This window comes from Enoplosus armatus, chromosome 20 (genome assembly GCF_043641665.1).
Source record: "Enoplosus armatus isolate fEnoArm2 chromosome 20, fEnoArm2.hap1, whole genome shotgun sequence".
NCBI lineage: Eukaryota > Metazoa > Chordata > Actinopteri > Centrarchiformes > Enoplosidae > Enoplosus > Enoplosus armatus.
The window spans coordinates 13621484-13649081 of record NC_092199.1 but is presented as its reverse complement, the minus strand read 5'-3'; the positions used below and the strand labels follow the sequence as shown (position 1 = coordinate 13649081).

Sequence of the window (27598 nt, the reverse complement as noted above, 5' to 3'; positions counted from 1 at the left end):
ACTGATGCATTGATGAGTAGCATTTTATATGTAGCATTGTAGCAGTTTTTGTTGTTGGAAGTAGAGCTATTTGAATTATGTTATATACTGATGGGTAGTTTAATCTATAACAAGGCATCGTGTTTTACGTACATACTCTATGTTTTGAATGTAAATCTTAAAAGTATCATATTCCACTGTGAATTCTAGGGGAGTAAAAGTACCTCAAATTGTGCAGTACTTGAGTAACTGTACTTACATTCCAGCGGTGCAAATAAATCAAAACAGACAAGACGAAAATCTATCAAACTATAATTTATTTGTTTTTTCCTTCATTTGAGCATCAGTACACTAACACTGGAGAGTAAATCAGATGTGAGATTTTCAAAGTAAAATGCAAATGCACAAAAGTTCTGAGAGACGGATTATTTCGCATTTTTTCACAGATGAAACACATTTATCAGCTTACAGTACATGAAAAGAGTTGCAAAAAATGGAGCTGCATCTCCAAAATCACATGCATCTACAGGTACATTTTATCAAGAGTGACATAATAAGAATCATGGAGTTCATATGTATTTAAATATGAGGTATTCAAGGAATGCAACTTTCTTTTGTAAATAAATATTAGCAGAGGTGTGGTCCTGCCACTGTATCACAGACTGGTCACAGATTCTTCAGTGGACAGGACGTCCCTCTCGGGCCTTTCCCCCGTCCACGTCACCCGCTGACCCGACCTGTTCACTGGTCCTGGACTGAGCAGCAGATACAGCAGCTGGAGAGAAAACTCAAACCTCGCTCTTTACTGTTTGTCCTTGCCTGGGACGGAGACGAGAGAGAAACACACTTACTGCTACTCTGCAAGCACGTGAAGTCAGAAGAAACGGTGATTCACAGCGAAATTTCACACATATAGAATACAATGCAGTGGTGGAAAGTAACTACATGCATTTACTCAAGTTTTATGTGACATACTATGCATATTCTGCTAATTATTGTTCATTAAAAACAAATGATCTGCTTCGAAAATATCATGCTGCGGTCAGTGAAATAAATCTCCCTCTCATAGAGTCATTTTAGTCATACAAGACAAAACACACGTCCAACACCTCTCTCTCCAGAAACAATGTCGTACTTACTTACTATCTACAGACCTCGCTGTGAACAGTTCTCACTGTTTTCTACTTTTCTACTTCCCAATTAAAACTGTCCTCATTAACCCAGGGCATTCATTGTTTTGGGGGATTTCTTTTCAGGATTTGGGCAGCCTAATGCTTCTGCTCTCCTGCCTATGGTTCACTCATGTCTGCTGTCATCTTACCTTTGCTGGGGACAAACTTGAGCGAGTGGCTGAATATTCAAAATCGCGAGACTCCGTCCTCCGGGCCGTCATTTACGAACTCGTGGCCCAGCCCGTTGCCACACTTGCCACACAAAACCTGAATACATAGAACACAAACGCATAAAAAAAAACACATCCTGATGGAACAAATGTTTGATCCGTGTGAGTGACGCAGCAGCAGTAGTAAAACAAAGAAGATCCACTGATGGTAAAATCAGAATCAGAATCAGAAATACTTCATTGATCCCCCGGGGGGAAAGAAAATCTAAAGAACTTCAGTTGTGTGTCTGACCTTGAAGGCAGTGAGAGTCTCCATCATCTTGGTGACGCTGTCCTCTCTGATGGTGTCAGTGAAAGCCGGCCAGGGAGACGAGTGGGCGAACTTGGACCGACTGGAGAACAGCGGATGGTTACACTGGGAGCACACATACATACCTGCAGGGGACAAGGGGGACTTTTAAAAGTCGTGGCATAGTTCCATTTTCTGCCTGAAAAAGACAGTTATTTAAAATAATGTAATAGGGCAGTGGTTCCCAGTGTGGGGGCGTCGGGACCCCCCAAAAGGGTCTAACAGTGAATCTGAAGGGTCACAATTTGATTTAAAGGACAAGAACAAAAAAAAAAACCTTGTCTTTTCTTTCTTTGAAAGACGCTTTAGATACCTTTATCTACATTCAATTATCTGAAAGGCAAAAATCACTCACACAAACACACCTGAAAACTTCACGACACAATGTGATGAGGGGTCCCACGTTGCTGTAATAGGGTCATTTTACTGAAATATACCAACACTGCACCGGCTCGTGCGCGTTGATGTCAATATGAAACAAAATGACGTTACTGGTGTGTTTTTACCAGCATCATTTTTATAATCTATTTCTATCAGAAACTTTAATCTTACAAATGTGAAATATCATGGAATAAAAATAAAGGTAAACTGCTCTTTAGAATTTGCCTATATCCCCAAACACCACATGCTCTTCCTCTCTACTCATCACTGTGACATTTAATTATCATTTTTCTATTTAAAATATTTCAGTTGTAGCTAAAAAAAAAAAAAAAAAAAGAGGCTTTAAATTAAACCTAGGCCGAGAACACAAATAAAATGGTAATTTTCACCCTCAGTAATCCAGACTACAGGGAGGTTACGTCACGTCGCTGCGGACTGAACAGCAGACAGCTCGCGCTCACCTGGTTTGAAATGATCTTTGAAGACCTCACCGCCAAAGAACTGACAGAAAGACATGCTGAGGTGTCTGCACTGGCCAGCTGAAGGCAAAGTAGACCTCGATCTGGCTCTGTCTTTCTTCAGACGGCGGTGACAGAAGATCTGGACTCTCTCCTGTTTCCCCTCTTCTCGTGTGAAGTGATCCTGGCTGGAGATTTAACGGGAGCTCCGCCCCCCCTGCAGTTCACTGCGTTAACGCTAGATGTCAGTGTCTGACTACAGGTGGGCCGGTGGACGGTCACTACTCCATGGAAGCATTTTACTGGCCCAAAGCTCAGTCTACAAACTGACGTGTGCAGGAAACCATCAGGTGACACTTCTCACTGTAAACTGGTCCATGTCCAGTTAGTTTTATGTGGAATATGCAGGACTTTTGGTCAGTTTTAGGATGAATCAGAATCAGCCAATGTGCACACATCCCAGTTAAGCTCTTCATGGCGGCGATCTCAGTGCTCAGACATGCAGTCGAGTCGGTCTGTGTTTCACCTTTTCAGATCCCATTCTGACAGTGGGACTTGGCTTCGTTCACGCTCAGGGGACAGTTGATGTGAACGCTCAAACGTCCCCCGCCAAAAACCTACGTGCATTTGGATTCTGACATGTTGAGATCAAACATTAGATTTTTGTCTGATTTTTCAGCTTGTGAGACCCCAGCAGATCCTTCTCGCTGCTGCATGGAAACACCTCCGCCTGCAGAGACGCGTGATCTGATGTGATGCCACATCCACTGCAGTCACAACAAGATTTACTTGTTATATGATACAGATCATTTGAAATCACAAGACATACACTAGACAAGAGATGGCTCACTTTTTTTGCAAAGTATTACAGTCTATATAACTTTCATTATCATTATGATACATATAAGTAATGTCAACTCTGTTTATTCCTTCAGAGGTTCTTGGAAGAGAGAAAATAACGACGAATCACACCACATTTACTCCTAACACATACATTGTGAGGAGAAAGTAGAATCACACAGACAGACACCTAACCAATACTGTGAATTTATTTAATCAATCGTTATCAGTGTCTATCAGGTATCATGAGCATAACTAGCTTTGTTTTATAAATGAAACAGCTCTATCATGAACATAAATATCCTTCTCTTGGTAGAAACGTGGAGAGAACTCAGAAATGGTGTTTCTGTCCTTTGCAGGTCTGTATCCTTCATTCATACTTGCAGTAGTGCTTAAGTGCCTCTGGCAGCTCCAGCCAGTCAATGGCCATCCTGTGGACAATGTGCTTCTGGATGGCCTTCCTACACAACGTCTGCAAAGACGAGACTGAAGCAGCAGAAAGAGGACAAAAAAAGACAAAAGACTGTGGATTAGCAGAATAAAAGCAGTGACGAGGAATTATGCATTAAAAGAATGGATGGACTAATGAACAGGTCCCTGGGCCAGAGCCTATACATGGAGTCACAGTTAATGTAATATTTCTTGTTGGAAAGTCAATCAAATAACCACAAAGGGACATAAAGTTACCACAAAGAGTTGTAAAACGACCTTAAAGAGACTCAAAATGACTACAAACGACATCTGTGAATTGTTTTTTGTTCTGGTTCACCTGCAAACAGCAACATGTCTGTGTGCCCCGGGGCCCATTGTTTCCTAATGATCCATGATTAAAAGTATCACTGTGACACTCACATCCATACTCCACCTGGACAATTTGGACACACTTAGTAGCAGCAAAGACGTCCACCACGGCATAGAGAGGCTGGATGGCGGGGATCCCCTTTGCAGACGCTCCCATGTCCTCACCATTGATGACAATGTGCATGTCAGCCAGGTCTCGCCCTTTAGACACATACAGTACTCCGATCCGGCTGCGTCTGGCTGTGGGAGGCAGGGCGTTACTCTTATACAAGTCATCCAAAATATGGCTGTAGCGTCCGGGCCTGCTCCGACCGACAAGCTTGTCTCTGGGGATCCGAATGTTCTCAATGTACAAGTGAGAGTCAGTGAAGAAAGTCTTTGGTTTGATGTTGTTGCCTCCTCCATCTCCATCTTCAACCTCCCCTCGTCCAAGTCTCTGGCCCCCAGCCAGTCCTCCGTCTCCAGCCTCTTGACCCCCTGCTCCAGCATCCTCTATGATCTTGTTGTGGTTGCGAGTGATGGCAAATACCCAGCTGTCCCCTAAGTCCGTCAGGTCTGGGATGGAGTATTCGGGTACCACCTCTAAGCCCCTGGGGTCCCTGGCAGTCAGGCCAACCCGGAGGTGGCCACACCAGCCCAGCTCCTTATCCTCGATCTCTATGAGAAAAATCTCCCCAGGCTTCAGAGGGTGTTTGCTGAAACACACCCCATTTGCAAAGCTCTCCACCCGGGTGGCCTGGGTTCCTGAGTGGTTCAGTCTGACATTGGTACCATGGACGGGGTGGAATTCCATGAACTGGTCAGGAAAGGGCTCCATTTTCAGTTGTTTGCAGTAATTCAAGCAGTCACTCTGGTTCAGGGAGCAGAAATGACTGTCAACATGAAATCCCCAGTTGGATAGCTGTCCAAAAACACAACAAACAGAAAGAGACTTACTGAAACTGCCCAGTCAAACAGTCCCGTAGTGGTTTCGGACTATTGCCGGCCAACATGTGGTCATAGTAGAGACACAACAACTTGCACTGACACACGACAAGATCCTTGCTCTGCCTATCTGTGGGCCACTCAGGGAAGCTTCTGGTAGAGGGCTATTTTTGAACAGCTGCATGTGTCAACAGATGGCAAGGTATGTGTGAGTGTGAGTGCGACTGTGAGTGTGAGTGTGTGTTGAGGGGGGTGGCCGACATGCACATGCTCATAGTCACTCACATGCATCAGACATGCACAAAGATTGAGGTGGGGTTAGTGGGAGCACCAAAGCCCCCTGGGCCCTGGTGCTCATTCAATTTCACAAACCCATGTACTGAAGTAATAGCTAAGTAGTTATCATAATACCATATGCCAGGGAGATATGTTAAACAGCAGGCCTTTCATAGCTGTACTCTAAATATAGTCATGCAAATACCGTCTGGATTTCATTCTTATGTAAAGCAGCAATTAAAGTAATATACCAGGATAAAGAGGTCTGTGGAGATTTATTGTGGAGATGATGGAATTATGGCATAAGAATATGAAGAGGAATTATATTTAAAAAGGGAAACTCTCAGCAGACACTTTTTATATTCATTATATATGACTAAGAGTAAAGGCTCCTGCGCACTGTGCTGCTTGTTTTTCAGCAGTTCATTTCATTTCGGTTGTAGGAGCTACCCCATGTGTGCTTTAGCCCTCATTAGTTACATATTAAGTGTAATTTGAAGTTATTTGTCATGTGTACATAAGAAATGGTTTCCTTGCAGGATGTGGGACGGAGATCACTGATCAAGGTTAAGGCTTTGAAGTGAAACCGTGCAACTTTTTGAAAAAAGAAACAACTAATTTCTTACTGGAATTTGTGAGAAATAAAATACACCCTGACTCACTTCAGTACATTCAGGGGTTTTGCTGCTACAGCCTCACCTCGCCTGATACGACCACTAACTTATGGAGGCCAATGCTAACGAACGTTAACAAACGTTACACAAATATTGCTGCATAACCGACATTACTGAGTCACTAACATCAGCATGCTAGTTGTATGCTAATGACGCTTCTCCACTTCACCTGCTTTTACACCATGTTTTAGCTTTGACCATTACCCCAAAATGTATTGGCTCACTTTAATAAACAGTACTGATACCAGTGCACTATTACTAATGGATCCTTATGGTACTTTATATGAAGGAACGGCCTCTCTCACTGTAGCCATTACATGATACTGCCAGAGCAATAGATTTTTCTATCTTAGTGGTTTTTATGAAGGACCACAAGTGTCAATAGTAATAAAGTAAAGAATGAATTAATAACTAACTATGAGTTAATTCAATTTATTTGAGTTAATTAAATTGTATTAAATTTAATATACTTAAATAAATTACATCTAATCAACTCAGATTCATTAAATAGAATTTATTTATATTTTCATATATTATTTAAACACTTTGGTCATGACATCTCACCTTGCAGCAAGTAAACACATGCAGCTGTAGTGGTAACTAGGTAATGAAGCGCATTATACTGCATGAAAGAAGTCTGCACAGTCTGAAATCTCTGCATACTTCAGCCCTCTTTTCTCAACATACTGAACACACTCAACAATCGATATGAAGACAAATCAGCAAAATATAATCATACAACGGAAACGAATAAAGAATAAGACTGTAGGCTACGCACACTGTGTGCATTGATATGTGGTCTTGAGTGAGTATTGTCGGTCATGCATCCAGCCAGCCAGGCTGTGCAGGAACACCTCCTCCAGTCAGTGATGGATGGGGGTTATTGTCTCTCACCCCAGCTGCAGCCTGCACACCACTCTGCCCGTTCTTCATATTGTCATTTCTAGGGCTTCCAGTGTGTTTTATGTAGGCCAGGATGGAGGGGGGGGGGGGGGGGGGGGTGAGAGAGGGAACTTGGGGGTAAATTCATTCTTCTTTCTTGCTTTATTGTCAGGAGAATATTTCAAGCTCCATCTCTTCATGAATGTGTGCAATATGAAAAAAAAGGTGTACTTGATTATAAGGGGAGGGTGCTCACGAGAATAGAAAAATGATACTATTTAACCCTCAGGCTGAACTTCAGCTGTCAACATGTTTTGAACAATTAAGACAGCCTTTACACTCAGGATGCAGAGTTGTGTGGGTGAGTCCGTGTGCGCGTCTGTTGGGGCTGCAGGACTCTTAATCTGGATTATCATGCAGCACGGCCATGCTTTTCATAATCAGTTTGGTGAGCTGTGATTCTCGGCAGCGCATGACACATCTGGATGCTGGCAGTCGGTTGAGGGGAGGTGTGTGTGCGTGTGTGTGTGTGTGTGTGTGTGTGTGTGTGACTGCGTGAGAGGGAGAGAGAGAGAGAGAGAGCATTGAGACTCTTCACTCCGCGGTCCTTGCGCACACAAATGGAGAGGCAACTAGCAGAAGACAACAGTGACCGGCGGGTTTAATCACATTTCCATGCGCGGAATTATTCTTCGGGTAAGTATATATTCCTCATCTCCGCGTGTGTTGTTACCCTCTCTCTGCAAAGCATCATCAGCGCTGCAGACATTTGCAAATTGTATTCAAAAGTGAGACTACGAGTCTGCAAGAACATCTGGTGCGCAAAGTGCGCATAAAAGGCGTTTTACCTGCCACTGATGGCGTTATGCAACATTTTACTCAGTCAGTTAACTTCTCCTTCTTCCTTTCTGCGTGGACACACTTGTCTTGTGGAAAGAGTGCAGCTCTGAGTGGACGTGTTACACTGAATTCTGTGACCGGGATTTTGCTTACATGCTGTAGCCACAAGTTGGGGCCACATGCTGTATTGTGTGCATTTATATTTTATAATATGACCCATCTGTTTTTTGGATTGGGTCACATATTTTGGTTGTTGTGACGGCAGAAATTTGTTTTCACTAGTGTAGATATCCATCTGTCTGCCCATAGTTTACCCATTTCTGGTGTAATTAGGGCTGCAACTAACAATTATTTTCATTATGTATTAATTTGTTGATTTATTTTTTTCACTTCATCAATTAATTGAATCATTTTGTCTACAAAATGTCAGGAAATAGAGAAAAATGCCCATTATAACATCCCAGGGCCCAAACTGACATATTTTAGTTACATATTTATCTGACTAACAGTCCAAAACTCAGTTTACTATCATATATATGGCGAAGAAAAGCAGCAAATCCTCATATTTGAGAGACTTTTGCTGGAAAAATAACTGGCTGACTGGGCTAACTGAGTATCAGAATAGATGCAGATTCATTTTTTGACAATGTCTAATTGATGAATCGACTAATCATTTCACCTCTGTATGCCATTGCATGAAACTCCATACAGCAACTGATCCAAGGTCAGCTTTTACACTAAATGACATAAAGAGCTTCGATATATAATTTATGATGGCAAATACGTCATCTTGTTGGTCCCAAAAAGTTCAATTTGGCTTAGCAGCCAAGTCTAGTGTGTGCATTGGTTTGCATTTAGGGGAGAGCTTAAAGTAAATGACCCAGTAGCCCGCAGATGAAATAATTACAGGGTTCAGACGGGGGACCAACAGGCTTAGCTTCTATTCCTTCACAATAGGTACAGTATGTCATAAAAAGCGAGCCGAAGCACATGTGGTACTTTTTACTTTAAAAATGACTGAAATAAACTTTCTATACAAAATGATATAATGACTGTCATTGTGCACACACTCGAAAGGGGAAAACTCTAATACTTCTCATTATCTTTACATAATGATAAAGCAATACAATAAATGTTATACATTCTACTTTCTGGCTAGTAATTACAGTTTGACACGTGACACTGAAATGGACATATTTCGTTTTCTGCTTAATAGTCTTCATTATGCTACATGTTACAGCCCACATACAGGGTGATGCTTCATTCTACGGCCCACATACCCAGTAGCGATGCTATAATTACTGTGAAAAAGGGTTGCATTCCATTTCGGTTGAAAGTCTCCTATAGGTGTTTTCAGACCAATCAAATCATTTAGTGCGCCCTGTACAGAAGCACCTGCGTTTGTTTCTCCGCTTTTTCCTTTAATTTGTCACATAATGTATTTGTATATGACCTTAAGCATAAAAATAAGGCCAGTGATAGTAATGGGACTCTGAAGGATTGTGGTGTTACTAATAACCACAATCAACACTGGGTCACGGGGATGGGCTATAGCTTGGAAACCCACCCCACCAAATGTTGGTTTAGCCCATAATCCGGCTGTGTGATTTGTCAGATTTCACAGTAAAACCCTGCATTAATGTTAGTCTGAGATTGTTACTGTTCGTGTCTGATCAGAGGGCCACACAAACACACAGAAACACCTACACACACACACTGAGTCACAGACATGCTGTTAGGCTGATTCTGTCACTGATTGAGAATGTAATGGATTGATTGAACACATTGCACTGCACTCAGAGCAGATGTGCGCTGTGTTTCGTGCCAAAGTCGTCACATGAGCACTTTACACGGAGTCTTATGGAACATTAACAGCTCTGTTGTATTTGTTTTACAGGAGCTTATCATTAAGAATCACATGCTACTGGATAGGGACCTGAAACGACTGGCAGGCCCCGCAAATAGATGCTCAAAAAGGTGTCTGACCCCTGGGGTCCTAAAGTCATGCAGTAGTATAATTACAGTTACATTCACCCCACTCTTCCTTCTGTTGTTGTCTTTCTTTTGGTTGTCCTTGTTTAAACCACAGTTTTACTCAGCTCTCTGTGGCCTCTGGGGTTGTCACAGCTGAATACTTTCAAAAACACAGTTAAACCAAAAACCCAAAGGACAGAGTCGGAGGAGTCAGCAGGGATCACACAAACACTTTACAACATATTAGGGATTTTGTGGGCGAAATCTTTAAGATATATTTCAGCTGATGATATATTTAAAAAAGGACCAGTAATTTATGCATATCGACTTCTATGAATGAAGTGTTTTTAGATAGCAGGGTGGCTCTGTGGATAGCAATGTTGGTCTGTCGAAGGGTCCACCACCTTGGTCCAGACTGAAATACCGATACATTTTGTACAAACATTCATCGTCCCCGGAGGATTAAGCCGTCTGTCTTAGTTGATCCCCTGACTTTTCCTCTAGCGCCGCCATGAGGTTGACATTCGTGGTTTTGAGTGAAATGTCTATCACTATCACTCCAGCACCTGGAGTCCATATACAGCAGTTGACAGTATGGTGACATTGGCCTGTTAGTGTTCCACATATTAGCTTGGACAAAACATTGTTAGCTTAACAGCAGTTTAGCCTGCCTAATGTGCATGTGAGTGCATGCATATGTTTGTGTGTCTCTCTTCTGGCACCTCGCAGGTTCTGGTCCTTCATCCCACCCCATGAAAAGCTATGAGGAAGGTCTAATGCCGCCTGGCTGCATGTGTGTCTGTGAGGTTTGTCTCCCCACCGTCCATTTTGGGTGAGAGCAGATTAGTCAGAATCCACCAGCTGCTGTGGAATTGGTTGAAATTGTGCCACACAGCGCTGTAATACAGTTACGTAAATCCGACCAGTCAGAGGTAGGGTTTAACTTGCATAAAGAGCAGGGCACTTGACCCAGAGAGACAGGGAATGAAAGGGTCCCCACCAGGCCTTTGTGCTGTTTCCCAGCTTGTGTCCAGTGATGCAGAGCTGCTCTTTTCTCCCACAAAATGACAGCTGACAGCACACATTGCCTCTCTGTTGTTGCATTGGAGTTTTTCTAATATCATTTCAAGTCAGTAGGTGGTGGCGGCTGTATAATGCGTTATGCGGAAACATGCGATGCTGTTGACAGACAAAAACCACATGGGGGAGTGACAGAGAGCATCTTTGAACTCTCCTTGCTATTCACCTCGGGGGGTTACATAAGTAACTCCTCAAACAGCTCGGGAAGACATCAGAGGGAGGGCTGTGACTCCGGGGGTTTTACGGCTGACAGTTAGCTCTTTAAGGGATAAGACTGGAAGACACTGTAGTTATTTCCTTGGGGAGATGACATGTTGAATATTACTTCAGAGTGCTTATTTTTTCATGAAAACACTGCAATTTTGACAAAGCCAAAAATACACTCTCTTTATTTTACACTGACAGGCTGCACCTTTACTCAAATTATGCTTTTTCACTTCATGTTCATGTGCACAGAAAATACTTGCACATAAATTGAATGACTTCTATATAGACATTCAATCAACCCCAAAAGACATTAGATCCAAGCCTGAGCTGCCCTAGTTTGTGCAATATTTGGGGGAGACAGACTGTCTTGTCTATTTTTTGCATGCCTCTAAAGCTCATTCAGTATGTGGAGCGACAGCTATGGGAGAAGTGCTTACTTGGATCTGATTCAGGCTCTCTAGTCTTTAGATTAATGCAGGTTTCCACAACTCTTCTAAAGCTTAACTATGTGACATTCACACGTTATTGCGTAGTTGGCTCTGGTAAGCAGTTTCTGTGAAAATGAGGCACAAGTATAGAAAAGATGCCTCTCCTCTCTCTCACTATGACTCATTCCCTGACTGCTTTTATTTGTTCTGCCTCTGAGGCGCAATAATGTAGCTGACCATGTTCTTTATTAATTCTCTTTCACTGACTCTTAGGTGCCTTGGCTGAGTGATGTAAAGTCAAGAAATGGCAGAGAGTGGAACAAATGGGGAGAGAAGAAGCGAGGATAAAGGAAGCGGAGGTGGCAGGCCTCTCCAGGAGCCCCACAGTCCGGCTCTTGGCGTCTCCCCAGTCAGCACCTCCTCCCTTGGAACCAAGAGGCATCTCCCTCGAGGGATTGTGATCCAGCTCACTGGGACAGAGGGAGAATGGGACAGTCCAGATGACAGTGAGCTCATCTTCTCCCTCGACCACGATGACTACTACCCCTCCATATCTCTCTCCAAGGAGAGGCAGCTTTCTGTTGAGGACGACAGAGGGTTGCAGTCCCAAGCTTTCCACGTCCCTCTTTCTCCCTCGTCCCCTGGCTCTCTGGGAAACTGCTCCGCCATTGGCCACAGCTTCCTGTCCCCAGGCCCTTCTTCACCCACCCACCGACCCCTTGCAAGCCTGGTCAAGTCTCTCTCCACAGAGCTGGAGCTCAAAGAAGGCTCCACCCTCCGACCTAAGCCCCTTCTCAGCCTCGTAAAGTCAATCTCCACGGAGATCTCCCGCTCAGAGCCCGAGGTGTCGCAGTCAAAATCAGATTCCCGCCTCAACCTCCACCTGTGGAAGCAGCTTACCCAATCAAAAACCCGCAGCAATGGTGACTCTCGCACTGCGCCCCCTTCTCCTAGCGCACTCTCCCCTAGCGGGGAGGGTGTGAAAGGGGGCTTCTTCAAAATGGAGTTAGAGGACACCAAGAGGAAGCTCTCGGAGGCCGTGCACGAGCCTCTGAGCAGCATGTTCAGTAAGATCATGAGAGAGGAGAGCGCAGGCAGCCCCAAACACCAGGGTAAGACCCAGGGGGCTCATTCTCTTGTCAGCTCCAGAGGTTTGGGGCGTGAAGGTAGCACAGACACGGTACTTTCTGAGTCTCCTGTGAGGAACACTAGAAAAACAGATGCTGATGTTTTGCCTGTGTTTGACTGGCCATCTGTTAGACATCCTGGGAGAAGCCACCGTAGCCCCTGCCCTGTGCATCACTACAGACAGCATCACAGGGATGAGGAGCTGGAAATATGCACTGATGGGGACATAATGCAAGTATTAGCCGTTGAGACTCACGAGGCGAGGAGATCACCCGCTGGTCCTCAGGTCCTTGCAGCTCCCCTGGTTAGGACTCCCCCTTCTCAACCCCCTCATCCTTTGCCACGTATGAGCTTATTCTGTGTGGCAGTGCTGTCCTATGGCTATTTCATCCTACCTCTTAGTCCATACTTCTCTGGCCTGGCTCTGGGATTAGCATTGGGCTTCTTGCTGGGATTGTTGCTCATTAGGATGGGTTCCACTGGGTCTCCCTGCTCGGATCCTCCATACAGACCACCACAGACTCTGTTGGGAGAGGGGATTCTGACAGGTGGCACTGTCAGCACTGAGCCTGACACCCTCAAGGTAAAGTGATGAGTCATTAAGGAGTAAAATCTCCCATTTTAGTTCTCACCTTATTTTCAACCTGCTCACACATTTCTCAACAGGTCTTTCACATATATCATCTGAGAAAGAGCTAAAGAATCATCGGACTTTGAATTTAATTTCTTTGTTCTACCCAACCTTTGAGGAGTTGGTATTTTGGGAAATATGCTTATTCGGTTTCTGGCAGACAGTTAGATGAGAGGATCAATATTACTCTAATGCCTATCCATTAAATATAAGGCTAAGCCAGCAGCCGGTTAGCTTCGCTTAGCACAAATACAGGGAGCAGGGGAAAATAGATAGCCTGGCTGTTTCCTAATTCAACAAAATCTGCTGACCAGTTTCCAGGCAACCTCAAGAGACTGCAGGAAGACACTTCCCCCAGTCAAGAAATAGTGCGGCTCACAATTCCACGTAAATTAACGTTATTGCTAAGGTACATTGTAACATAGTCATATGTAGCTGCATTGTGAAAGTGTGGGTTTCTGACCATAGCAACTTCAATATGAATACACAGTACCAACCAGTTTTTCTCCAATTCAGTGATGCCCTTGAAACTGGTACAAGAGAGCTTTTTCAAAAATTGCCTTTTCAGTGAAAAAAATTTAACAAAAACTGAAATGTTTATGACCGTGCCATACTGTAATAGCATAGCTGAAGACTACTCTGACTAACCTTTAAAAAACACAAACTGTGAATGATTTCTGAATGAACTTTAAAGGCCACTCCAAATACAGTAACAACAGTACTTGTAATTAGTTTCCACCCATGCTAATTTGTTCTAAAACATAACAGTGTCAAGTCGGCGACTCACTTTAGAACCTCTGCTGACTGTTTCCTTCACAGATTAAAGCTTCTGAAAGTGACATGCAGCTACAAAAGGTGCCCAGAACGCAATTAAAACCTTCAATAATAAAAACTGCCTGAGCGGCTGTGGTAATTACTGTTCTCCTCCTGGCTTTGACACTGGACAAATGGAGAGGACAGCTACCACCCAGACACTGTCAGTTCCAGAAGCAATTAGTTGGGGAAACAGGCAGGAGGATGCTGTAATTTGTCAGGGTGGTGATGGCGATGGTTGGAAATGGGGGGTTTACTGTCTCAATGTTGAGATAATTCCCTTGTTTGGTCATTAGCAGCTCGGTTTCAGTCTGAGGGCTGTTGAAATGTGAAAGGTTTGTGAGGTGTTTCTAGAGGCTGTTGGGTAATCAGATGACAGAATGAGAATAGTTATGGTGTTTGACTGCCGGCACACTTCAGAGGCGATGGCAGAGGCTGACACCGCTATTAATAAAGTACAAATAAAATTCAGTGTGTATAATATTGTATCAGTACCACTCTCATGTCTGTACGCTAATTATGTAGCTGAAAATACACCTTGACGATCTTTGTCACTTCACACTTCGCCAGGCTGTCATTCCCCAGTAATAGTTCTAGCACGTCTTAGCTGATTAGTAGTAGTCAGTTAGCTGAGCAAATAAGCACATTTCCTAAAATGGTGAACTAGTATTTCTTAACCATTACAGTGACATTGAATGTATGTAATGTGAGTTTAGTTTACTAGGATTGGTTCACCCCAACTCTGCATCTAATTCTAGACCGCCTCTCTTTTAATCTAACCTTTACCATCTGTAACCTAAAGCCTCTGATTCGTAAAGTCTGTCTACAGCAGTATTGAAGCCAGGAATGATGTGCTGCCTGGGAGGCCAAATCCAGGACACAATGTCCCTTCAAACAAAAAGCTATTTTTTGTTATATTCCACGCATGTTCTCTAGTACTATAACATTATTATAGATGACTACTCTTTTAAACTCTCAGCTTGCAGACTCGCCTTCTGTACTGCATTTGTTTCACAACTAAATTGTCCATGTCAAAAATAGTTTCTGTTTAAATCCACTGAGGTGAATTTACCATGTTTGATAGTTTGGACCAATAACCTCCTCAGACCTTTCACTGAAAAAGACACATTTATAACCACATGCACTTTTTGCTGTATACTACAGACTGATTACAAACATAATATTTGTTTCAAGATTGAAACAATTCCAGATCAAGTGTTTATTGCTCACTTGAACGCGAGCATAGTGTTGATTGAAATTAACACTTACTTTCTGCCTTTTCAGGGCTGGATGAATGAGATACATGATTACGACCCAGAAACCTATCATCCAGCTCTGACTCACTCCGTCTTTGCCACCCTGGAGGGCTCCTGTCTCCGTCTGGACTCCCCACGTACCAACATTAGCCGCAGGGCCACATACGATGAGAGAGTCCTCGAGGCCACGTTCATCAAGTCGCGCTCCTTTCAGCTTGCGAAGAGCAAAGTATGATGATTGCATAAGTTACCGTGTTAAGGGAATATTTGTTCTGTGTCGGAGGCTGTTGTATTTGCTTTAATTGGATATACACAGAAAAGTGAAGACCTGATATTTTTTGATGTTCTTGTGACTCAGTCAAACTTTTTGTTGCCCAAGACAAAATCCAGTTCAAGACCGAGAAAATAGGAACTAAACTGTAAAGCTGCAAAACTGCTTAAATAATAAGCTTATGGATGAACAAGGCTAACAGCTCTGTGAGTCTGTATTTACCATGAATGCATATACCAACTGCACACCAATTGTTGAGATTTCTCAGGACCAAAGTGGTTGACCAAAAGATAGACTGACATTGCCATCCCAAGAGCCACGTCGCTAAGCATGGCTAGCATTAATTAAAAATTCTTAAATGGGACATCTGACTGCATTTCCCATTTAACAGTTGTCATTTGCTTTGACACAACAAAACTCTGCCACTGTTCCCCAAAGGTATTCCTGCTGCCATCTGTGTTGGCTCGGAAGAGGGTGTGGAACCCAAAGTATCCCATCTGCATCCAACTGGCAGCGGGGGCAAACTCCCAGGGGGATGAAGGAGGAAGGTCGGAGGAGAGTCGGGGAGAGGAGGAACCAGGGGCTGAACCGGCAAGTCCACAACAACAAAGTTCCTCCAAACACGTCCATGACCTTCCCACCACTCTTTACCTCTTCGGCCGCACAGGACGGGAGAAAGAAGAGTGGTTTCGTCACTTCCTGTTTGCATCCATGGATACAGAGAGGGAAAAGGAGATGGACAGACAGAGGCCCAGCAGATGTGTGTCCAGATCGGGTATGAGAAACGTTAATAATGCATTAGAGAACAGAAGGCTTCCAGATAAGGCATCTATACAAATGCTATATATGTGTGGATTATGGATTACACGCTCCAATTCTTTGCATTTCAAAGTCAATCCCTTTTCGAGGGAACACGCAGATCTCACAGTTGGTTGGTGACCTGACAGGGCATCAGAAAAACATCTCTCAGAGGCACCGGCTTTGTTTTGGAGTTGCAAGAGCAAACATGTTACTCATTAGTTCTTGTCTAATACATTTGATCTGTCATCTGTCAACACCCCAAAAAACCCTTTTAACAGGGACAAAATCCTAAAGAAGAGCAGAGCAACAGAGGATCCCAGGATGGATAGACATGCAATAGATAGAATAGATTCACAACAGAAAATCATAGTAAATACAATGATGATGACAAAATGTAGATTGTGAAACATGAGGAGGATGGATCCAGGAGGACGGTTGAGCAGCTTTAGGTGTCACCCACTGAGTAGGATCTGAGCCACACCACCTCCTCTCAACCATAGAGACCTGGAAAGAGGACAGGCCACACAAACACACACAGAGGGAGTGGGAGAGAGAGCCATGATAACATGCAAACTAGGGAGAGAGGGAGGGGCTGAATCTCCTGGGGGACGAAGATCCAGATCAACGACTGGATAGGCACCAACAGCCAGGAGAGAGATAAGTCCCAGGACGGCCGATGGTCCAGCACAGAGAAGCCAGAGTGCAAGAGAGGAGAGAGAAGGGGAGGGATAGATGGAGGGAGGGGCATGCACAGCTTGTCAGCACATAACACACATGTTCCTGGAAAATTAGTGAAACTCTGTACAAGGGGGAAAAATGTAGTACGGCTTTTTTTTTTTTTTATCAACCTGTGTTTCTTAAATCAGCCTTGTGGCAAGCCAACTTCCATACAAAATATCTTCTATCCAATATGAATATCCATGCAGACATTTAGTTGATCAGATGTTGATCCCTTGAATATCAGTGTCAATGTTCAACTTCTGTATTACAATTCTCTTATCACAGAATTTTCTCAGAATTCTTTAATATCAAGTATGTTGTACAGATTGTAAAGCCCCGAGGCCCCCTTTGGGATATTGGATTATATAAATTAATCCCCAGCAAAAGACTTCCACCTGCTCACTTTGCTGGTTGTAGCGATGCCTCGAGATGCTCCCTCGAAACATGCCGGCACAGAACCCCCCCATGAAAATACAACTTGTCAATTTTACACGTTTTCATTTGAAAAAAAAAGAAAGATGTGTTGATTCGTGAGCTTTAGAGATGCTGTATTTTGTTCAGACAGAACCAGGCTAGATGTCAAACTATTCCTTTAAGTAAGTGCAATTACGCTCCCATTTCCATTCGTTTCTCATTGCACCCTCATGGAAATCATGGTAGTTACTTCTAAAGGCTTTCGTTTCCAAAGCACTGATAATAAAGAAAAAGACATGAATTGTAGCTTTAGCAAACAGGTCAATGTTTCCTGTGTTCCCCCAGGTGACCCTGCACAGGCACAGAGCGTTAGCGCCTCGGTTAATGTCCCAAGCAGCCGAGGCTCCAGCAGAATGGGCAGCAGAGAGGATGACCCCCCCTCCACGCCTCCAGTCCCCGGCGTCCCTGTAGCTCACGTCAGTCAGACCTCCAGCAGCACCAGGGGCCTTACGCTGCTAGACTACCCTGGCTACATGGCTCGTCTCCTGGCTGCAGAGGAGCTGACCCCCCTCTGTAGTACTGGGGCCAGCAGCACAGAGACAAGCCCCACCATCAAAGGAAATGTAAGTCATGCTTACAGATAAAATCAAGCAAATGAAGTGAGGCTGTAGGAAGATTCCAGATCAGTTTCCATGTTATATATCATGTGCAGAGAGTAAAGTGACACTGTGCAATAACAATGGCAAGTATAAAATGGCATTAGTCATCAAACATGTTATTAAAGTGGGCCAGTACATATCAAAAAAGCCTCCTGGAATGAAACAAAATATAACAAGAGAATACACTTCAGAGTAAACTGAATGAAACATGACGTTGTCGAATTCATGAAATGATTCTACTCTTCTTCCTGTTTTTAGCTCTGGATTGTACTAAACCTGCACTTTTCTTGTCCTTGCTCAGCCCTCACTCAGGTGTCTGTTTTACAGTGTACCTGTGATCTAGCAGAGCACCCTGGGATGAGCCAGACTGCGTACGCCAACGCTCTAATTGGTCGAATCTTCTGGGACTTCCTGCGGGAGAAGCACTGGGCCGACGTGGTCTCCCACAAGATCCAGAAGAAGCTGAGCAAAATCCGAGTGCGAGCAGTTTCACTGATAGTTACTGTGTCTGTTTAAAGTCACAGGAAATTAAAATAGACTAGAAGTGTGATACATTTGATATGATTTTAAAGTCATGATGTGGTATATTCTTTTACAGCTGCCTTACTTTATGAATGAGCTGACTCTGACTGAGATGGATATGGGCTGCTCCATGCCGCAAATCACTACTACCTCCAGACCAGAGGTCAACCACAGAGGTGAGTACAGACCGGAGATCAAACTCTGTAAAAAAATATACACACCCAATATGTAACCACACACACACACACACACACACACAGAAACAACAAGAGATGAGTGAGAAGATGACCTGTTGCTCATGTGATTACAGCTGAGTGCTGCAGAGCATCACGTCAGACGCTGTTATCCTGTTGTAATCTCACAGAGCAGGAGAGCCATTACGCCATGGCCTTCAACATTTAGAGCATATTGGCTTGTGTGTATGTGTGTGTGTGTGTGTGTGTGTGTGTGTGTGTGTGTGCGTGTGTGTGTGTGTGTTTAAAAATCAGGCAATCTGGCAGACAACACTCCTAATGAGAATTTAAGTGTGTCAGCATGTGTCTATGTGTGTGTGTGATTTTTTTTTTCTCCGCCCACTTTGCTGTTACACAACTGCCCATCAACAACTGATCTTGTTTTCAGCTTTTCCTCGTTTTTTTTTTCTGCTCCAACTCCTAAAGGGGAGGGGGGGGGGGGGGATTTATAATCCGTCGTAATTTATTATAAATTTAATTTCAAGGCTCGATAATCACAGTGAAAGCTGTTTAATCTGCCCACTAAGCGGTGTGTGTCCAGATTAGGCTGTGTGCATGAGCTTTGTCTTCATTTTTGGTGGGTCTGGTGTTGACCTCTCTTCTTGCCCCCCCCCCCCCCCCCACCCCCCCACGCAGGCCTGTGGGTGGAGCTGCAGCTGGTCTACACTGGTGCCCTGCAGATGACCCTGCAGACCAAGTTCAACCTGTCCAAGCTGGGTAAAGAGGGCGGTCAGGATACAGACTGCGCGACCGAAACTGGTAGCCCACGGTCAGTACTACACGCAGAGCCATACACACTCACACTATACACACACACACACACACACACACACACACACACACACACACACACATACTGTCCCAACTGTCCACTTTTATATGCTGGTGGAATTTGTGTGTAAAAATGATGTGAATGTGATATTGTCACTTGTCATAGCAGCTAGCATGTGCCAGTATCAGTATCATGGACATAAGATTTCTTTTTACAATGTATGTAATTTTATGTTAATATGCACTGTAATATTTTACATTAATGGACAAAATAACTGCACGAGAATGTCTGTTTGCAGCGAATCGAGTGAATTTAATACCTGACAAATCACAGATCACTTTGATGCAAAAATCATATTAATCCAATATTGCTATAAAACAGTTTATGACGTGCAACATTATCTACAAAGGCCTAATACACCCAGAGATATTAAATGGGGTACTCCAGTGATATCACGACGTTTAGTCCTAAGTCAAGCTTGACTGGCACTGGAGCCTACAATCCCCGTAATGCAACTCAGCAGCATCTTTAATTAGGCCTTCCAGGGGTATTTTCACAGCCTTTAGAAAGCTCCCTCCAAGACCAAGGAAGACATTATACAGCTGCAGTTACAGGCTGGGTGCGGGTGCGGTCCTTTAAAAAAAATCAATACCTCTCAGTATTTCTATCATCTTAAGGTGGAGTTCATCCACCACTGTATCGCCTGGGCCAAGTAGCAGGAGTGACAGCCCAAACACTGTATTTTCATTCTCATCTCATTTCCATTGCACACACACACACACACACAAATACACACCTACACACCTCTCTCTCTATCCCCTGATCCCTCTGGTCTCTGATCTACAGAGCCGAGCTTCACATTACATTGATTAGCACAGACCTGCGTGTCATAGAGCCACAGTGGCAGGGATTACAGTCCAGGCAAAGCTTTACATTAGCTGTCTGTGGCGCATCTGAAGCTTTACAGAGAGACTTGCTGTTGTGTTGGAGAAACTTTTACAGTAATTGCAAGATTTGTTCTTATACATGCATCTGTCCATAAGTCCAATTAGGGTTCAAAACTGCTGAAAGTTCAGTAGTATTGATTCTCCCATCCATACCTTAATTTTACCATCCATGTAACCTGTCTGCCTGTGCGTCCTCCCAGCTCCAGGCCCATCTTCAGCGTGTTGGCGGACAGCGACGAGGAGTCCTCCAGTGCTGGTTCATCGGATGAGGAAGAGCTGCTTCTCTCTGAGCCTCAGGGTCCAGTGGGGGAGAAGGGATCCACACCAGCTACTGATGGGTATAATGCTGATATATAAAGTAACACTGCTCATGAGTATGTTCAAAGTAAGTTATGTAGTGACATAATGTAACAAATGAAAAGTGCTGCTTTTGTGAGATAATTGAGTCAAAGGACATTTACATGAACAGCTACTTGAAAAGTGAGAATGTGTAACTTCTGATAAGTAACGCCATGTAGTGTTACTTCTACCCTTCTGCGTTGTGAATGCTCATTTTTCTAAAGCAGAAAATAAACTCACATCGCACCCCAGATGGCTTTCATTTTCATTTAGGACTCTCATCTCTCCTCAGATTTTGACTTTAGCATCTGAACACTAAATCTATTCACGAATGCGGGATCATACTGATGCTCCTCTCCTCTCCACTAATCCTCTCTTACAGGACAGGGGGTGGAAAGACTGGAAGGAAGATTTTGAGATTTGTGGACAAAATCGCTAAATCCAAGTATTTCCAGAAGGCGACGGAGAACGAGTTCATTAAGAAGAAGTTTGAGGAGATGTCCAACACGCCCCTGCTGCTCACTGTGGAGGTTCAAGAGCTGTCAGGGACTCTGGTCGTCAACATCCCACCGCCCCCTACAGACAGGATATGGTAAGCACTGAGGCGTTAGAGCGACTGCAGCTGAAACCCAAAGTATAAGAAGAGTGAGGCCTTCAGTATTCAATTAGATGTTTCCACAATACACACGCACAAAAACAGAAACCCTTCACAAATATATGAAACTTGCTAAATGTAAAAAGTGTTTAGAACGTCAGATGCTACATACTGTAGCTGTTCCAAAGACCAGATTAAAGACTGAAGGGGATTAAACATTTACAGTAAATACAACTCACAAACAGAGTGAAGGAGATTTTGTCAATAAGCAGAAAATAAGTGAAATAAATTAAAGGAAAAAAAGACAGAAAGGTGCTGTTACTCTTGTCTGTGGTGCTCTTATCTCTTCCACTCTTCATTATTTGGACATACACAACATTTTTCTTCACCGTCTGTGTCTTCAGTTTTCAGATATTCTCTGGCTTGTCTTGTGTTTTTGGAAGACAATGTCTCAGTTTTAATAAATGTATAAAAGTCGTGTGTGGGCAAATTAAATTCTCTGGAAAGTTGTTCAAATTATTTCAGAATTTGTCAAATACTTTTTTTGTGCTCTATGTATGTTAGCTCCTTGTTAGAATTTCAGATTTGCTGCTTTGTTAGTGGCTCTGGATTACATTTGAAACCAATACCAACATCGATATTTAAGAGTTGAGATGTATCGGCCTGTTGTAATTTTTTGAAAACCACAAAATGTAAAAAAAAAAAAAAAAACCAATCTTCCTAAAATTGTGAACAAGGTAGATGCTGAGCAGGACATTTTACAGTATACAGATCTGCTTGTGCTCTCTAGTGGACAAACTATGTAATTGGTGACAATGTTTCCTCAAAACTACTTCGGTATTTCCGTGCTGTTATTTCTTGCTAGTTATTGGCCGACATACACACCGATACAGATATATCTGCAATAATCTGATGTCGGCCGATTTATTGGTCCAGCTCTAGTCTGGATATAGACACTGAGATGACATCTTTCTCATTTCAGACTATATATACATTTTTAAAACATGGATTTCACTCCGATGTACCAGTCACTGCATGTCACAAATACATTCAGCAACTTCAGAAACAATGCTAATTCGAAAACAGATCAGTTCCAAATGTTCAGCCGCAGCGTGTTTCTGCGGTGTGACTCAAATTTCACACCTTGTCCTCCTGCCAAAAGCACAGTTATTTATTCTACCAATCCATTTCAGCCGAGCGCCAAACCTGTTTCGAGCATTGAGACAATGTGAGAGTGAAATGTGTCTGAAAACAACGATGAAACAGTCTCAATAAAGCTGTGATAGATTTGATGACGTGATGATCTCCTCTGCAGGTACAGTTTCTGTGTGCCCCCCAAGTTGGATCTGCGTGTTCGTCCCAAACTAGGGGAGAGGGAGGTGACTTTCTGTCATGTGACCGAGTGGATTGAAAAGAAACTGCAGGATGAGTTCCAGGTATATACAAATAAGAGCATGCACTATGTACAGCGCTGTCACCTTCTTCAGCTCCCTTCTCTCACAATCGTGTTGCTTCCTCTCCAGAAAGTGTTTGTTCTGCCAAACATGGACGACATCTACTTACCCCTGATGCACTCCGGGGTGGACAGCCCTCGAGCATCGCAGCATCTGTCCTCTCAGTCCCAACAGTCCCAAAGCTCCTCCACAGAGTCCATCGAGAGGATCCCACCTGAGATCTCTGGGGCAGAGTCTGACTAGTGCCTCGCTGACGATGATCCAAGGAGAGCCGACCCTGCAGTGGACCTCAGGAGCTCTTTCGGCAGACTCACTAACCCTTGTGTTTGTGTCTGAACCAGGACTTTCTAAAGGTCGGATGTTTAGCGCTGTACGCGAGGTGAGATGGAGAGTCTGGGCGTTGTTTGTACCTTATATATGGTTCAGTCAGAGTGAGATAGATTACTGTACAAACAACAAGTGATACCTTCTGCAAATGTTTACATGTGAATGATCCCTATGAGATTATATACTGTATATATACACATATACATATATATATATATATATATATATATATATATTTGCTGCTTTGATGTTTACAGCTCAATGTCACTTTAGATATAAGATGATGGACATTATTAAATAAAACCTAGAAAAACACTCCCACATGTCAGACACACACAGAGTAAATGTGAAACCTTCATGAGACACAAAAACACGTCTCATGTCTCATCTCACATTTCACTATGAGCTCTTTTATTTAAAAGCTAAGATCAAACGCTTGTGAATCTTTTCCTGCACATACTTGAATTGATTGTAATGTGCGGCACTTTCACGGACCTCCCTCTCAATTTCAATGTCTCAAAAAAAATCCGTGTATTAAAAAACTTCATTAATACTTTGCTGTGGCTTGCATTAATCTGTTGCTTATGATTTGACATATCCTACACTGCCCACCCCTGGTCCTCATGCACACAGGCTGTTCACTGTTATATGTTGTTTGTTCATTTTGCAATGAAAGGCAAAAGCTGTGTGTCAACTTCTGGACTGTTAGTTAATATCTAATCGTATGGCAAATCACCAAAACACTTAATAATTGCTACTTCTTCATCCTAAATAGCAAACTATCGATTGATAACTGAAAACCATCATTAACAAGGTAATAATTAAAGCAGAGGTCCAATACAGCATTTTGTTCTATTCTTATATGATCAATTTTGCTAATTTTAGTAATAAGGCTGAATTCAGTAAAGAAAGCATATTCTTCATCATGTCTTCATTTTGGATGTGAGATGCTAGGCAATAGTTCTGGCAGTTTTAACATCAGTGCCAACAGCATCAACCTCAGTAGAATCACAGAAAATAACTGCTTGAGGTCGTCCATCATCTCAGCTCACAGCTTCATTTAACAGGAGAGATGAGGGAAATGTGATTCTTTGTGCTTGAAATAACTTTCATGGTTTTGAGCTCTGCTCCGATGCTTCAGAAAACACGACTCATTAACCTCAGGATTTATCCAAATACAAATCTCTGAATTTCAAATGTAGGAGCTGCTCGAGCTTGCCTCGAGACTGAAAAGCTCATAAACGAGCGTATTTGATAAGGTTTGGCCGGCCAGGGTTAACTTCAGCTTTTAGTTCAAACATGGGAGCAAATTGATGAAAACAGTAACAGAAGATAATGGTGACAAACGCTCATTGACTAAAGAACAACAAAGTAAATAAGTGACACAGACGTCAAGATGGAAAGCAAAGATTCAGATTAGCTGTGCAACAAAACGACAACAGAATATGACGGGAAAACATCCTGAGCAATAAAATGAAATAACATGGGAAAGAAGTGTGATAGTGTGTGGGAGGCTGTGCGTGTGTGAGTGTGTGTGTGTGCACGTCACTCTGTGGGATACTGTTGAGTTATGTGCAGTACGGTTCATTAGACAGGCCCCAGGTCTTTGTTTGAAACTTGTTATGAGATGCAAATTCATCGCTGCAGTGAATGTAATTACTCCACCGTGGAAAGAATCTGCATTATGAAGTCAGTCATAGTAACCGTGAGCAACTTACTGACCATGTTTACAAGTTTCACAACACTGGTGTAGTGTGGTCCTTCCACAGCTGGAAAGAAAGCAAAACTAAGCTGCACCACAACCAAATCATTATTAACTAGAGACCAACAAGTCGACGTTCTGACCCATGAGTACTGAGTACACCCACAGTACACCCACATACTAATGTAGTATTTTGCGTGAACGTCCGTGATCCACAACTTAAAACCAATGTGGGCCAGGGGTGTAAATGGCCCCTTTCATATTTCCTACCCCCCTACTTCCAGCCCCCTTGCTCGGACCACATCCATCTTCGAACAAGGCCTTCATTTTGATCTCAAATACACACCTGCAAAGTTTCGTGACTGCATCTTGCAAAGTTGTGATGCTATCACGTCGACAAAATAATATAAACACCTGGCAAAGTTCTCAACGCCGCTTCTGTGGTACAGTACAGTAGGTGTCTCCAGGTCCACACGTTGCCATGACGACACACACACACACACACACACACACATACACACACACACACTCACAAGGTGAAAACAAAACCTGCAGTCACTGCTGACTACATCTGATGTTTAACTTAATGAACCCTGGTGAGACTTTAAAGAAGACACACAGCCACTGTGTCTAAAAAGTGATTTGTTGATGGGTGCAGGTACATTCAGAAACGTATTTAACATAAATGTTCACATAACATAAAACTGTTGAAAATGTGTGCTGACCATTCACCATGTAGGGTCTACAGGCAGGCACTAGAGGGCAGCACCTGTTCATCATCCAGCAGGGACTGATACAGCACTCCTTCTAACCGCCAACAGCATGACTTTCTCACCATCTCACCCACCCTTAAAGGATATGCTCATGTGTTTTGACATCTTAATCCACACGCACACACTGGCCGTTGTAATTGTTCCTCTTGTCCATACAGGCCACAGATTAATCCCCTCTTGAAGCATTTTCAACAGACGTGATGGGACACAACGGAAAGATGCATTCTAAAGTTCAGCTAAAGCCAATATAAAGCTTCAGCAGTCTAAGTTAGACGGACCATATCTTCCAAATTTCAAATACAGTACATTCAACTCAGTTCAAAGGGGCTGTATTGATGACATGACATAATACATTATGAATGTGAGGTGTGTGGTACAGGTGTGTAGTTATGCAGGTGAGCCAGAGCCTGCCAGAGAGAAGTCAGGCTGGCGATAATGAGTTCACTCTAACCATGTGCCCCCACATATTTCACTCGTGAGCCTTGATAGTACTTGTTGCATAACTTTCCTCACAGATAGCTGGGAACTGTGTCATGTATTACTGGAGACAGAAAAAAACTGCTCTGATGGATGTGTTATGCAAGTCTGTTGGTTTTGGAAGTGACAACACCCTTTCTTTCGCCAGTCTTCTTCCTGAAACTGCCTTTGCTCGGCAGTCTGGTCTGGTATTAAACTAAATCCTGGTTGTGGTGCTATAGCAACTAATCCATCCAAAGTTTAGAACTTTTTAATTTAAGTTTTGTTTAATTCAATCATTTTAAAATAATATATATAAATATGTATATCTTTTATTATAAAAAATACATTTCTGCCTTTATTAGATAGTGACAGCTGAAGAGAGACTGGAAAGGCAGGAGCGAGAGGAGATGACATGCAGCAAAGGGCCGGGGCTGGAATCCAAAGTTTAGAACTTTTAAGACAAATACAAGTGAGCTGTACTTGACCAGCTAACGTTGTAAAAATGTTACCAAAATGTAGTAGGTTTTTGCCTTTGCCTTATTTGCCTTTATTTAAGCATCTTTAGACCAGGATGAGTAATTTTGTCATTTGGTTTCAAAGGTTTTCCAAATCTGAGCCTTTACAATGATTAATATATTTCCCCTCCTTCATAGAGCAGTATTTACCTACTTTTTGTGAAATAGCTGTGTACAACACTTGATGTACAACACTTGTATTTAATTCATCTACATGTGAAGTTTTCACAGAATTTGTAAATTTTCACAGATAGAAATAAATGGGTTGATTGTACATGAGAATATTTATGCGCATCAAGATGTTCCAAAACAAATTTGATAGAAATATTTCCAACGCTATGGGCCTTTTTCACAGAAGATATTTTAAGTGTAAATAATACAATTAATGATGGCTGAATTCCATTCAGCTGCTTCAGTGTCAGGGCCCTTCCTGTCCTTTCCTTTTTCAAATTGAACTCTGAACCCTGAACAAAAGCTCAAACCTTTAAACTTTTCCATTCACAATTCCTGCAGCCGTGTCGCCATATTCACATTAGAGCTATAATTAGACTTTCTGTTAGGTACCAAGAAGAGCCTCCTTCCTTTAAGGAAGCAAGTAAATAATCTCTTCATCAGGTCATCAGCAGTTTAATGGTTCACTGCATGTGCTGCAGAGCTCTTGCAGGTTCTCAACTCTCGGATACTCATTCTTTACATATTGAAGTGACTGCATTTATTCTGTCCTATGAAACATGTAGGAATATTTTCCTTTCCTGTTCGTGTGGACATCATCTGCATCTCTTAGCTCTCTGCACCCTAAGATACTGTATTACATAAAAAATAGCAGCCTTAT

At 42.9% G+C, this 27598-nt stretch overlaps 3 protein-coding genes across 3 annotated transcripts; 1 reads left to right on the top strand and 2 right to left on the bottom strand.

Annotated features, from left to right (window-relative positions):
* Positions 1 to 315: 315 nt before the first annotated feature.
* Positions 316 to 2567, bottom strand: msrb1b (methionine sulfoxide reductase B1b). Its single transcript, XM_070927484.1, has 4 exons — positions 2513 to 2567; positions 1614 to 1756; positions 1301 to 1418; positions 316 to 798 (listed from the first exon to the last, which is right to left on the bottom strand). The coding sequence occupies exons 1-4, from the start codon at positions 2565 to 2567 to the stop codon at positions 782 to 784; spliced, it is 333 nt and encodes a 110-aa protein (XP_070783585.1). The 3' UTR covers positions 316 to 781.
* A 1152-nt stretch (positions 2568 to 3719) lies between these two features.
* neurl2 (neuralized E3 ubiquitin protein ligase 2) lies at positions 3720 to 4967 on the bottom strand. The gene is made up of 2 exons (XM_070927637.1): positions 4202 to 4967; positions 3720 to 3835 (listed from the first exon to the last, which is right to left on the bottom strand). Exons 1-2 carry the CDS (start codon positions 4965 to 4967, stop codon positions 3720 to 3722), a joined length of 882 nt encoding a protein of 293 aa, XP_070783738.1.
* Positions 4968 to 11739: 6772 nt separating this feature from the next.
* On the top strand, positions 11740 to 23233 carry tex2l (testis expressed 2, like). Its single transcript, XM_070927222.1, has 11 exons — positions 11740 to 13146; positions 15292 to 15492; positions 15973 to 16309; positions 17815 to 18092; positions 18456 to 18605; positions 18727 to 18826; positions 19520 to 19652; positions 20803 to 20940; positions 21324 to 21533; positions 22852 to 22972; positions 23060 to 23233. The coding sequence occupies exons 1-11, from the start codon at positions 11740 to 11742 to the stop codon at positions 23231 to 23233; spliced, it is 3249 nt and encodes a 1082-aa protein (XP_070783323.1).
* The last annotated feature ends 4365 nt before the right edge of the window (positions 23234 to 27598 follow it).